The sequence below is a fragment of the Acomys minous genome (genome assembly GCF_964271855.1).
Source record: "Acomys minous genome assembly, chromosome: 13".
NCBI lineage: Eukaryota > Metazoa > Chordata > Mammalia > Rodentia > Muridae > Acomys > Acomys minous.
In genome coordinates, this window is record NC_140495.1 from 12356200 (window position 1) to 12370800 (window position 14601).

The following is a 14601-nucleotide window of genomic DNA, read 5'->3' on the forward strand; positions in this document are numbered from 1 at the left end:
GGGTGACAGCTGGAGAGTGAAGAGCCGAGCCCCTTAGTGGTGCCCAGAAACATGAAACCAAGATGTCTGCACTGTGTGCCTCTGTTGCCTCTGCTGTGATCCCTCAGGTCCTTTGACCACGGAGTTCAGTGTAATTCCTGCAGGGACCTAAGATGGTGGCCGCATCTGTAATGCTCTTAAACCTTGCAAGCATACGAGTCTGCGTGCAATGCCCAGAACCCATGGTAAAGCTGGGCGTGGTGGTGTGTTTGTAATCCCAGTGCTAGGGAGGCAGTGGCAAGTGGCTATCTGAAGCTCACTGGTTACCCAGCCTAGCCTATTTGGTGAGTTCCAGGCCAGTGTCTCCATATACAAGATGGCTGGTACTTGAGGAATAGCACCTAAGGATGTCCTCAGGCCTCCACATACACACGCACCTGTGCACACACAGGAACACACACAACCTGCTGTAAGAGAGTAAATATCTTCCTCCACGTGCATCCAACCATGCCTGGTCCTCTCCATGACACGAGACGCATGGGTATCAGAAGCCCTTCATGGCGACCTCACGCCTCTTTGGTGATGGGATAGTAATTCCTGGTTCCTCCTCCCTCCATTTCCTCTTCCCTCTCTGCCTAGTGGGGATCAATGCTTCTTTAGCTCCCCCAGAAAAGTAAAACAACAAGAACAGAAAGAAGCTAGAGACAAGAGCAGAGGTATGGGGCTCCTCTGCACTGAGGTCGCCTCCCGCAGCTGAGATGTTTTGTAAACTACATAATGATAGGTAAATTGGGCCTCTCCTAAGCCCAGTGTCTCCATCTGTAAAGAAGGGTAAGAAGTGTCAACACAAAACACAGCTCTTGCTCCAAACAGAATAAGAAAGTGTTTATTCTGAGCCAGCCGTGAGCACTCATGGGCTGGCAACACACATTCATATTGTCCAAAATGAAACTTCCCATCCTAGAAATGGTTACATTATTATTTTTTATTTTTATTATTATTTTTTAATTATCATCATCATCACCACCACCACCACCAGATAAAACAAAGTAGCAAATCAATGAATTTACCAAATATCCTGGTGGTGTGATCAAGTTGCCAGTTCACAGCAAAGCAGGGATGTCTCTCCTGTAGGCTTTGGATGCTGGCACATCTTAGATTTTGGATTAGTAGAAGCTAGTGGTCAGCTGAGTTGGTGCATTCCAACAGCTTTATCTGTTAGGTCAGATACATAGTTTGGTGATACTTACCTATTAAGGGGATGGAAAAATAACCCAAGATAATTTTGGCTCTCAATCTGTACATTTCAATTCCCCATAATCACGAGGTTCCAATCAGTCAGCCTGCAGACTCATCAAAATAAAACAAAACAAAAAGCAAAAAAACAAAAACAAAAACCGAAAACCAGTGTTGGGGTTCCGCCCCCCCCCCATGTAATTTCTGTTTATAGAACCGTATGTATTGGTCTCTTTGCTGTTCTGAGATGAAAACAAGATTTTACCACAACTGTCAGAGACTAAAATACAGCTGTGTTGAACTAGATTCCCCCAGCTCCCCCCACCAATTGAATGGGGCAGTTCTTTCTCTGTTACTCAGCATCTGTTTTATTGAGATAAAAAAAAAAGCCAGGATTCTCCTCACTCATGGTGTGAGGGATCTCAAGCAATGGAAAGCACACCCACGTGGCCCACCACAAACTTCACTACAAAGAGGGAACAGAATTCATCATTATTATCAAAATTCCCCATTCATGACAATTCTTACCCAGAAGAAGTAGTAAAGATTTCAGATATACAAATCTAAAAATATCATACGGCATTCAACATTAGGACTTTGCTTTTTAAAATACTCTTTAAAAATATGCCAAGTGTCTCTTCTCTTCCTCTAGTTCTGTGGAGAAGCGTCTTGCACAGCCTTGTTTGTAGACTTCCTCCACCCTCTTCTCTGTCCTCAAGGAGACTAGGCTGGAGAGATGTCCCAGACAAGATTATGACACCTGCTCTGCAAGCTTCCTGTGCTGGCTCTGGAAGCGACCCTCGCTGCTGGGGGACCCCTCCTTCTCTGCATTCACTGTGCTGAGATGCCTCGCCGCCTCAATCCAGGGATGCTGAAGGACCTGATGGGCTGTGTACCGCTTCTTGGGGTCCACCACCAGCAAATGTCTCACCAGATCTTTGGCAGCTGTGGGGGGAGGGGAGGAATTGGGGAGATCATGGTGAGTGCAGGTGGGTCTGAAGTGTTCCCTCCTTCCAACCCGTCAAGCAGAAGCCCACACATCGACATTAGCACAAGCTGTCCTTGTTCAGAGCGGCGTGACAGAAGATGGAAACATGCCAGTCCTGTTCCAGCCACACATGACCCCTGAGCACTAGAGATCAGGTTAAGCTAAGGCAGGATTACTTGAGTCTGAGGCTAAGCCTAGGCAAGCTACCTAGTGAGTTCCCAGAAAGCCTTGGCTACAGAGTGAGGCCCTGTCAAAAAGAAAAAGAAAAAGAAAAAGAAAGAAAGAACAAAAGAAAGAAAGAGAAAAGGAAAGAAGGAAAGAACAGGAGAAAGAGAAAAGAGAAGGAAAAAACAGCCAGAGGGAGGGAAACATAGGAAAAGATAGGAAAGGGGGGATGAAAAGCTTCAGGAAAAAGGAAAAGGAAGGAGGAAAGAAAGAAGAAATGATAGAAAGGAAATGATAGAAGGAGAGAGAAGGAGGAGTAGAAAGAAATAAGAGAAACGTGGCTAGTGGTGCTGACTAAATGAAACTTTACTTTATGGACTCTGAAAGAATTCACTTTAGAATTAGCTGTGTGTGACCAGGGGTAGACAGAACAGTTGTCTTTGTTTTGTTTTTTTCATGAACCACCCCTAACAGCCACATACCCAGGCCAAGGAAACTGAGACCATGCACCATATCTATGTACTGTAAAGTTTTACATCAAACTAGCAACATTTTAAATAAACTGTGTTCCCTTTTCCTAAGCTAATAAGTATTTCTGCATACTAACAAAACCGAAAACCATGTAAAGAAACCTAAGCAGTCAGTAACACTAAATCAAATGAATTGCACTTCCTACTCAAGTCCATGCTGATCCTAGACAGTGGGGGAGACTGTTAGAAACCAGACTCCCACCTCTCACCCCACCCTCACCCATCCTTACCTGTCAAGTGCTGTGGAGTGGGGGTGGGGGGAAGTCTCACAGATCTGGCCCTGCCCCATTTGCAGTCTACTGCTGACAGGCTCAACAGCAGCTGCAGCCTTCCCTCTCACTAAAAGCTTTGCCCCTTCTCCCCTGCCTGGGAATCAAAGGCAACCTGATTATAGGCACATATCAATTCATCCTGCTGCTGCTGCTGAGGATGAGGATGAGGATGATTCCTTCCTCCTTCCCCTCCTCCTCCTTCTTCTTCTTTTCTTCTCCTTCCTCTCTCCTTTCTCTCTCTCTGTCTCTGTATGTCTCTGTCTCTCTCTGTCTCTGTCTGTTTGTCTCTCTCTCTCCTCTCTCTCCTCTCTCTCTCTCTCTCTCTCTCTCTCTCTCTCTCTCTCTCTCTCTCTCTCTCTCTCTTCCTCTCTCTCTCTCTCTCTCTCTCTCTCTCTCTCACACACACACACACACACACCTTTGAATGTAGACACCTCCTTTGTCTGGTGGACCTTGGAGCCTTTTACCTCAGACTTCCACCATGCCATGCTTACCTGTCTTTGGCTTCCTTGAAGGACGTTCCACTTAGCTCTTTTCTCTCAAACCTACCCACTTCTCTCTCAAACCTACTCACTTCTCTCCCCCCACCCCCAAACATAGCTGGTAGCAGGGCTGTGGGTAAGTAGGGAAAAAAGAACACCCTCCACACACCCCTAAAACCTCAACCACCCACCCCTCACCCCAGCTCTGCAGGCTTTCCCTCCTGACTCATGGAACAAAGAAAGAAAGCACCCATGTTTTCACCCATATTGAAAGGCGCCTCCAGTTCAATAGCAGCAGCTCCCACACCTGTCAGCCCACTCCCCACATGTCCTTCCAGCAATCTCCACAGTCCAGAAGCCTTTGCCCTGCCTAGTTCAAGCAGGACAGGTTCTGCACCACACTGTTATAACATGGCTTTTTTTTAACCTGGTCATCCCATGGCCATTTTGGAGTGCAGATTACTTTAGTCCAGTAACCATAGCAACCAACTGAGAAGAACAATACAGGGGTTGCTAGCTCCATGACGGTAGTGGCTACTGATACCTTCTAGTAGAAGGAGGGAGGAGAAGGAGCCACAGTTGAGAGTCCAGCCATTACTCGCGTCTTCCTTCCCCCAACTACAAGTGATCTTGGGGGGGGCGGGGCTAGAGTGTATAGAAAATGGATGGCTAATAGAAAGAGTGGCCCCATAATGCAACCTCACAAGGTCATCATCCATGACCTTGGTGGGACTATGCAATGATGCAACTATGTTGGGGTCACCCTTGTTGCTATAACTCACCCTTCATTTATACTATGTAAGTAAATTCAGTAAACTCACTGGTTCCCTAAGCTGTTGACCTTTTATGGGATTGCTGCTTTGGTCTGTCTTTGGGTATATCTGGAGTGAATAGATGCTTGTTCATGTCTGTTGATGTCAGGCTGCACATTGTTGAAAACAATGGCTTTTTCTGGACTGTGCCTTTGCCCCGAGAGACTTCATTTTATAAGTAGATATTTACTCCATCCTGAGGACAGAGGAGGGCTGAGCACCTAGGTGAACACATGATTGGGACCATCCGTGCAGCAACTCTCGTGAGACACAGGCCTATAACTGGTTTCCAAGAGTACAAAATATGCTACTTATAAATGTATTGGAATGAGTTGAGACCTTAGGGAACATAGGCATGTTGAAATCATGTATCAGGAAAACCAGGCCCAAGAACTTAAACATACCAGACTGAGAGAAAGAGTACAACACCCTGACTTGGCAGGTTGGTGGGGACTGTTGCTGTTAAAGTGCTGTCGTGGATACCTGAAATGTGTATCAGGGACCAACAGAGAGAACACTCCCAGGTGTTCCTGGGGTTCAGTACAGCTCTGTCCCCACTGCTGACACAGCCTACCCAATGGCTACCTACCCATCCTCCTGTTTGCCTGCTGGTCCAGCCACCTATCCATCTATCAGCTCTGGCTGCAGGTCCAATCCTGCCCTTTAACTCTCAGCTAGACTCAACTCTGAAACTTGACCCTGAAACCCCGTGAGTGACAGCAGCCTGGGTGACAATGGCAGCCTTTTAACTGTTTCTAATTTGGGTTCCTTATCTTATCAATATAGATTCTCCTTACATTCCTATCTGCCCACTTCTGAGACTTAATGAAACTTTGCTCTTTATCCCTGTCTGTCTATCCCTGGGTGGTGGAGGCGGCGGCGGCGGTGGTGGTGGTGGTGGTGTGTGTGTGTGTGTGTGTGTGTGTGTGTGTGTGAGTTTGCATGTGTGTGTGTCTGTGCGCTCGCTTGCTTATGTGTGTGTGTGTGTGTGTGTGTGTATGTGTGTGTGTGTGTGTGTGTTTACCCTGTGATATATGGTATGAGAGTTAATATTAGTAATTAAGATTGGGATAAAAGAAGCTGTGCCAACCTTGCCCCAATTACCAGTCTGAAATTTTTCTGCCATTAAGATAGCTTTGTGAATCTACTGCTACTCAACGGGTTCTGCCACTGTAGGAAGAGACACAAGTGTATGTGTTTATCTATGCTGCTGAAGCATGCTTGGGACAGTGTCTTTTCCAGGAAAAGTTAACATAACCCCCTTCCAAGCCCCAGGAGATTCAGACCGAAGGCCGGATCTAAACTGAGAATCCTCCAGGTCCCTCATCTATGCATGAGGACAGTTGACCACCCCACTCAAAGCTTCACCCACATTCACCAAATACTTCTCCAGACCCCACGTTAAGAGAGTGGGAAGAGGCCCGTGGCCTTCCTTCCCATCACAGGGAGCCCCCCAATTCTCACCGTCAGAGATGTTGTCCCAGTACGGAGCAAGGAACTCAAACTGGCCCTGTTGGATGATGCTGAAGAGCTCGTCCTGGTCCCTCTCAGGACTTCGGAAAGGGGGGAAGCCACACAAGAGGATGTAGAGGATCACGCCTGCAGCCCACATGTCCACCTCCAGGCCGTAGCCTGCGACAACAGACAGGAAACCCAAAGGCAGGAAGGTCAAAGGTGATAAACTCTATCTCTTGAGCTGCGCAACAACAACAGAAACAAAAATACCCTTCCTGGGTTCCTTTGTCTGGTATTTTGTCATAGCAAAAAGAAAAGTAACAAATATAATGACTGGTCGTAATATAATGTAACTTCTTGGAGGTAAGATGAACAAAGTAATCGCCCTAGCTAGCTTTAACTGTCAACTTGACATCGCCTTGAGTGCCTGAGGAGGGAGTCCTAGTTGAATGTGTACCTGCAAGCATTATCTATAGAGAGTTGTCTTGATTATTAATTGATGTAGGTTAAAAAGGCCAAGCTCCCTATGGGCAATACCATCCCTAGGCTTGAGCTGAATAAGAAAGCTAAGTTAAACATGAGTATGTGAGCATCCTTCTCCCTTGGTCTCTGCTGAATTCCTTGGTTGTGAGTGAGTTCCTTGGTTGGAAAGGAAAGCAGTCTGCCTTCGGGTTCCTGCCTTGCATACCCATGCTGACTTCCCTAAGTAATTGACCGTGACTTGGGAGTACAAGACAAAATAAGCCTTTTCCTCAACTAAGCGGCTTTTGGTCATGGTGTTTGCCACAGGAACAGAATGGACCAGAACACTGATGCTCAGTTGAGTTTTTGATGTGCATGGCCTATCATCCTCCCACAAACAGGCATATACATATTTTCAAGAACTTTCTGACTGTTCACCTTTAGGAAATGAATGCAGCAGCACCTTTAAATGGATATTAGAAGTTTGTTACTAAGCCTCAGGGTGAATTTATCAAGACACAAATCAAAAAGAGCCTAAAGTGAGTTTTCAAAAAGTCACCAATGGCCCCTTTGGGAACAGCTCAGTGATAACTGCTCAATTCCCAAGGACAGCTAATTCGTAGGAGACAGATTCTTCTGCCATTGGCACTTCTTATAACTTTCCCTTGGCCTGTGAAACTTGTTCTTTCCTAACCCAGTTCCATCTTCCATGCAGGTCAGCCCTCTGACAGCCTTCCTTCCTACCTGTGCCTGCTCTGAATCCAAACTTAACTCTCCTTGTCCTGGCGTCACTGCAGAGCGACCAGCTCACCAGTTTAGCCATCAGATTGAAGAGTCCCCACATGGCATATTGGTCCAGGACTTTCATTCTTGCCAGCAGGACAGCAGTCTGGGTCTGCACTGATGTCTCTTTTTTTTTAATTAATTTTTATTTTTTTAAATTAATTTATTCACATTACATCTCAGTTGTTAGCCCATCCCATGTATCCTCCCATTCCTCCCTTCCTCCCACTTCCCCCCTACTCCCCTCCCCTCCCCTAAGTCTGTGTCTGAGGGGGACCTCCTCCCCCTGAATATGCTCATACGGTATCAAGTCTCTCCTTGGTGACCTATTATCTTTCCTCTGAGTGCCACCAGGCATCTCCATCCAAGGGACATGTTCAAATATGGGGCACCAGAGTTTGTGTGAAAGTCAGATCTCCTTCTCCACTCACCAGTGGAGAATGTCCTGTCCATCAGCTAGTCTGGGTAGGGGTTCGAGGTTTACTGCCTATTTTTTCCTTGGCTGTTGCCATAGTTTGCGGAGGACCCCAGGGCCCAGACTCGCCTGTAGTTTTCCAGGACCCGCTGGATCCTTCTATTTCCTCTTTCTCCCAGGCTTCTCACACCTAAAGTCTCAATAGGATGACCTCCCCTCTTACCCACTATCCTGGTAGGTACAGTTTTTCATGGGGACGTACACCTTGGACTAGTGTCTCGATATAAGTGAGTATATACCATTTAGCTCTTTTTGCTTCTGTGTGAACTCACTCATTATGACAATTTCTAGTTCAATCCATTTGTCCACAAATTTTGGAAATTCCTTGTTTTTAATAGCTGAGTAGTATTCCATAGTGTAAATGTACCACAGTTTCTTTATCCATTCTTCTATTGAGGGACACGTAGGTTGTTTCCAAGTTCTGGCTATTATGAATAAGGCAGCTATGAACATGGTTGAGCATATATTCCTGTTGTGTGGTGCACTGATGTCTCTTTATCGGTGTGATGAAAATGCAAGTTCTCCTACCTTGTTTCCTCAAAGAATTTTTTTCCCAATACCCTATTTTAGTTGGTGTGCTTTCCTCATACATTCGTGCTACTTGGCTTTGTCTCTCGTTCAATTCATCTTTGCTTCCATTAAAATGTCTCGCGTCTCTCAGTGTTCTCCTGTACTGCCACCACCACAGTACAATGGCCATGGCACCTGTCATTCAAAATTTGAGCAATTCGTGTTTGGGATAAGTCTAGGCTCAGCCTACCCAGGCCACTGACTCTCTTTCTCCAGTAAGACTAGTCTTCTCAAGTCTCCATTCCCCAGCCTCACACATGCTCGGTCTCCTCATCACTGCTCCCAGGTGCCTGCTGATGGGGAACTGCCCATGCCTGCCACCTGTGACCAGGCCTTCAACCCACACAGAGCCTCTCTCAGCTAATGGATACATTTGCCTCATGCAAGAAAACAACTGTCAGGTTACCTTCCATATGTTTTCTGTTTATATGCTTTAGAAAGTATGTTGCCAAAGTAGTTTATTGGATCCTCACACATGAGGAATGAATATTCATCGAGTTTGAAATGAGATCTCCTTTGCCTGTAAGTGGAGGTTGGCCACAGAATTTTTAAATTTTTAGCCTAGGAAATACTTCCATCTTCTCACATAGTAGTAGACCTGGGTATAAACAGCCTTCTTGGAGCACATTTCCTCTCCCAGTTCTCTGTCTTTCATCTCATTGTCCTGCTTACACACACACACACACACACACAGAGAGAGAGAGAGAGAGAGAGAGAGACAGACAGACAGACAGACAGACAGACAGACAGACAGACAGACACAGAGAGACAGAGAGAGAGAGGCAGAGAGACAGACAGACACAGAGAGAGGCAGAGGGGGGGATGTAGGCACATACACAAATAAATAAAAAATAAATATGTTTTAAGCAAGCCTGAGATCCTGCTCCCTGAGATTTTGTAACTGTGCCTTGTTGGGAACACTATGGCATTTGTTGACTGCTGAGCTTGAGTACCAAAGAGTAAAGGGCAACACTTACCTTTCTCAGAAAGAATTTCAGGAGCTACGTACGTGGGCGTTCCACACACGGTAAATATTGGCCTCACCACATGTTTGGCCAGTCCAAAATCAGCCAGCTTCAAGGTGGTAGACTTGTCTTCATTTCGCTGAACCTAGGAGGAATCAAAACGCCCAAACCATTAAGACTGTGATGGAAACAAAGAAGGGATGTTGAGACAGCGTGCGTGTGCAATCGGGTCAAAGCAGCAGTGACTCATGGGAGCTCACAGGCATCCTAGGACACATCCATCCAGCCTGACCTCAACACAGCTGCTCACATTTTCAACCACAGAACCAGAGGAAGGTCCACTGTGCCATCCAGTACAGCATCCTTGTGTTATCAAACGGGATGCTAAAATTCAGTGGTTTGAACCCAGTTTCTCAGCTGCACTGGGCACATGTGCTTGTCCAACAGCAACCTGTAAGATGGGCACCATGCTGGACAGTGCAGATGGAAACTATTTCTACTGGACAGCACCGCATTCTAACAAGGACCAGTGGCACTTTGAGTATAAACTAACTTATGTAAGAACAAGCAATGGTCTAAAGGGACAGTGAGATGGTTCACTGGGTAAAGGAGCTTGTTTCATTAAAACTAAGAACCTGAGGCAGGCACAGTGGTGCATGCTTTTAATCCCAGCATGCAGGGAGGTGGAGCCAGGCAGATCACTTGGAGTTCAAGGCCAGCCTGGTCTACAAAGCAGGTCCTACACAGAGAAACTCTGTCTCAAAAAAAATAAACAAATAAATATATACAATTAAATATATATATTTATTTAATTATCATGGCAGCACACACTCCCACACAACTACAGATAAGCAAATATGTGCTACACTCCACATGGCGCTCCATGCACCCAGTACTATCTTGCTACAAGTTCAAGATGCCTTGTACTACCATACAATGTAAGCAGATTCCATCTGGGGGAAAACTTAAGATAACCAGTCACAAATTCAAGCTCCAGGCTTCTTCAATATTAGTAAGCACCTACCCAAGTAAAACCAAAGACCAGCCGTCCGTATCACATCACAGAAGCCAGACGATGTGCAACGCTGCTGATTCAAGCGCTGGATAAAAGCCTATTGGATAAAACATGGTGGTTTTATCCACGAACGAGACTCACTGTGGCTGCCATACCTACAGGAGGAACACCCAGCTTGTCTGCAGCTCACGCCCTGCGTTTGTATTGGATCTGAACACAGAGGCCCTGTGCTCCTATCAGCACTCAGGGGTGGAGGCCAAGGGGGAATGGTGGGTCTCCCTGTGTCTGAGTCATAGTGGCAACTGGCAATGTAGGATGAGGTAGCCATCCTGCCCCTCCTTGCTAGGTAGATGGGTAAGATACTTGGGGCCTTTAAGAATTCACCCCTCCCTTGAAACACCTCCTGTTAAGAACATACTAGTGTGACCCCTCCCAGAATCCATCCATGGGCCTATCAATCAGTCACCTGGGCAAACCAAAACCAAAACCAAAACAAACAAAAAACCCTCTGGGAAAGCTGTCTGTTTTAGAGACTTTAGAAATAGGATAAAGCCTACCTTAAACCTTAGGTAATACGGGTCAGCACAGTGGTCCATTTGGCCACTGCCTACTCTCCCCCTCCCTTCCCCCCCCCCCCCCGCTTGGGGGTGTGGCTGACACAGAGTAGTCCTTTTGGGCATTGCCTTCCTGAAAGTGTTCCACTTCACTACAATAAACGTTACCATCTCTGTACTCTGTATAGCGCCTCTAAATTCCTTTAATGGAGACTTGAAAGCAGAAGCTAGAGGAAGACGCTGATGACCGATGGCATCCCCACCGTGTCGCGCGGCCACACACGTGGTTCCTGGCAGTGAGCTGACCTCTCTACAAGCTGCATGTGTCTTAATTGCGGAGTCTGGGTCAAGACCTACGAAATGACATGATGACCCTTCCCAACAAGGCTGACAGCGGAGAGAGCACGGAATGCTGACCCACGTCTCTGCCTATCCATCACGGGAGCCTCCAAGCTTCTGACCTTACTCAACTCCAGCTCCTTTGCATTCTCTGAAGCATGATTCTTCCTTGGTAAACTATCTAGGCATCACTAACGATGTGTGCTGAGTCCAGGTCCTTGTTCTGAGAACCTAGAAACCCCAGTGGGGGTGTCCTGCACACCCCATCCTAGCCTCTACACATCATTGCCTCCTACGTCAACCTGATCAAGAAGAAACCATAGTTTCGGACCAAAAACCCAGCTCTGCTCACTCTACACGCAGAGGCAGATGCAGCCTGGAAGAGATGACAGAGTAATTTAGGCTAGAAATTCTAGTTGGGAAGGAAAGGAAAACACAATGTTGTAAGTGCCTGAAATTGCCAGATGGACCATCCACATTCATCATACTTACTAGGTAATTGTTGAGGGAAAAAAAATGCTCCCCTCAAAAAAATATTTGCAAATATTTCCAGCCAACTTATCGACATTAAAAGTATCTGGCCAATTAAATACATCAAAATAAAATGGGTACTTTTATCAGAAAGCCATTGGGACCCCACAGTTCCAAAGCCTAGCCGCCCTGAGCCAGCAGAAGATGAAATGTTCCAGGAGCTCAGACTTTTATTCGAAATTGAATTGTGTTTGATATCCTGTGTATGTTTTCAAAACAGTGCACCAGTATTTTTAATTAATCTATAAGTTGTTCTTCTCTCTCCACAGTTCAATTTTTCCCATCTGAAACACCAGCCACTGCTGAGAAGGACCAGTGTGGTTAAGAAGACTCCAGGCTCTACTGTCATGATTTCCTTGATAATCTGAGTTGCCTGTTATAGTTTTCTTATGTAACTATCTATGTGAGAGGTGGTACATGGGTACTTACGTGTGTATACACAGGTACCCATGGAAGCACAAGGACATTGGTTGTCATCCCCTCTCCTCTCCTCTCCCTTTCTCTATCTCCCTCCCCTCCCCTCCCCCCTCCTGTCTCTCCCCCTCCCCCTCTCTTACTGAGCTTGAAGTTTCAGCTAGGCTGACTGGCCAGCAGGTTCCTGGTACCTCCTGGTCTCCATTCCCCAGCACAGTGAATACAGACATACAGTCATGCCCAGTTTTTGTGTGGGTGCCAAGGACTTGCTTTCAGGTCCCCCTAGCAAGCACTTTTACTCAGTGACCTGTGTCCCTCCTCACCACTGTCATTCACTTCACTATATAGGCAGCTCCGTTCCACTTGAGCGTGTGAATGTTCTGGTTTGGTTTCTGAGTTTTAGCAGGCACCTTGATACTTGGCTTTGGAACACTACATACCTGTCGCACCATCAAGTCAGACCTCCATGCAAACAGGAAACTTGTCTACACATCTCTCCAAAAAGACACCTGTTCATCTCAGACCCAATCATGCAGGGAGGTCCATCCCTACCTGCTTTCTCACTGCCACCCTCTGGGGTGACAGTCAATAAGGCACATCCTTTCCAAGGATGGGGAGCAAGGAGGCTAGCTCCCCTCCCCCCCCCCCAGCTGACTTTCTGAATTCTCTGTGGTATGGTCCCAGGACTTCTGGCAAATTCCTTGGTCTCTAGTGTCAGGGTAGAGAATGCTCAGGACTCTCACTTGACCAAGTACCAAGGGCCCCATTAAGTGTCCACTCGATGCCTCTGTCTTAGAAAGCCTTTCTGCCTTTCCTGGGTTTGGAAGCCAACCTACTCGGAATCTCTTTGCCTGTGTCTCAGCTTTAACCCCAACCCACATCTTCAAGTTTATCTAAGCTCACTGTTCTGAGCCATGTTCTTGCTGGGCTCGCCCAGGCCCTCAGACAGTTAGTTTATTAAGAGATGGCTGACACAGCACAAATGCCTGACAGGCTTGTCTGTGTCTATGTCCTGCTTTGAATCCAGGTGGTCCTGCACTAGTGATATAAGCATCAGGCAATCACACATGTGCCACGAAAGCCCCAAGCTCAGAATCTCAAGAGGGAAAAACCTTATTTTGAGACAGGGTATCATTTAGACCAAGCTCTGTAGCTCAGGATGCTTTTGAACTTCTAAGCCTCTCACTTAGCAGACCCCAGGTGAGGAGATTATAGACATGCACCACCATGCCTGGTTATGTAGCGCTGGGGGTCAAAGCCAGGGCTTCGTGCAGCCAGTACCCTGTCAACTGAGCTACATCCCTGTCCCTCAAGAGAATCTTTATTTTGTAGTCAATTAGCCTCCACTCTGCACTTCCATAGCCATCCATTTAAACACAGTTATAGTCAGTGCGTGCAAGTAATCCCAGAAGATATGGAAGTCCGGGTCAGTTTCCACTGTACAGCAAGGAAGACCCTCTCTCAAAAAGCAAGCAAATAAAAAAGAAGCAAACAAAACCTTAATAAATAAAATTAAAGATGCACTTTTAGTTTCTGAGCAGAAGAGGGCGGCAGAGCGCAGGCCAACAGCGAGGCACCCTTAAACATTAGGCCTGGAGTAGGTTTATGTATGCTGCTAAATTCCTGCTTGAGTCGCCATGGTTCTTTGGATCATTCCCCTCCAAAGTACACTTCCACAAAACAAAGAGTGGGGTGATCTTAGAAATGACATCGTACTAAAATGCCAACGCCACAAAGTAATTTACACTTGAACATAAAGGTACAGTCATCCTTGACCACCACATTTACAGCCACACTGTTGACAACAGCCAGGAAATGGAACCAACCTAGATGCCCATCAACAGAAGACAGGGTAAGAAACTGTGGCTTGTGTATATGATGGAACTTCATGCAGCCATAAAGGAGAATGAGATCATGATATTTGAGAGAGAAAAACAAAAAACAAAAAACCTAGAACTGGGAATTAGTCCATTAAGCAAAGCAACCCAGATTCAGAAAAACAAATGCTGCACGTTTCCTCAAATACAGATCCTTAGACTTTAATTTTTATGTGTGTGTGTATGTGTAATTTTTATGTGTGTATATTCAGGGGGTGAGTACAGTTCATACGAGAAAAGAGAGCCTAGAGAGGAGGAAAAGAGGCTTCCTGGATGGGGGCTCTGGGGAGGGGTGTGGGAAAGGATGATCAGCAAAAACAAAGAGTGTATGCAAATGCCTTGATGAAACCCACCACTTTGTGTGCTATAATTTAATTTTTCAATCCTAGCCAGGGAAACAAACTCAGTTTCGATCTTAGATCCTCAAAGGGCTAAGATTAAGTTCTCCTAGGAAGGTGGCAACAAGATATTTCTGGTAGCCAGCCTAACCAAAACCATCTGAGCTAACGGCCCTGTTTTATTCTATTCCTTCTTTAATGAGTCCACCTTATTATTGGTGAAACCCATGCTTCTTGATTTAATGAAGCCTGGCCTAAGGAGATATGTTTCAAAGTTATTGCCAATTTTAAAAATTGTTAATACTTGGGGCATTAATAAGAAAACAGGGGCCCGTGCCTGCTTCTAGCTAAGGAGAAAA

General features: G+C 46.1%; 1 protein-coding gene across 2 annotated transcripts in view; it reads right to left on the reverse strand.

Moving 5' to 3' along the window:
• Positions 1-843: 843 nt before the first annotated feature.
• DCLK3 (doublecortin like kinase 3) overlaps positions 844-14601 on the reverse strand; it is a 52262-nt gene continuing 38504 nt past the window's right edge. For both annotated transcript variants that reach the window (XM_084754938.1, XM_084754939.1), the window contains exons 3-5: positions 9187-9319; positions 5929-6096; positions 844-2160 (exon numbers count right to left, since the gene is read on the reverse strand). In XM_084754938.1, the coding sequence (XP_084611064.1) occupies positions 1967-2160; positions 5929-6096; positions 9187-9319 (495 nt within the window). In that variant the 3' untranslated portion in view covers positions 844-1966. The remainder of the gene's footprint in view (positions 2161-5928; positions 6097-9186; positions 9320-14601) is intronic.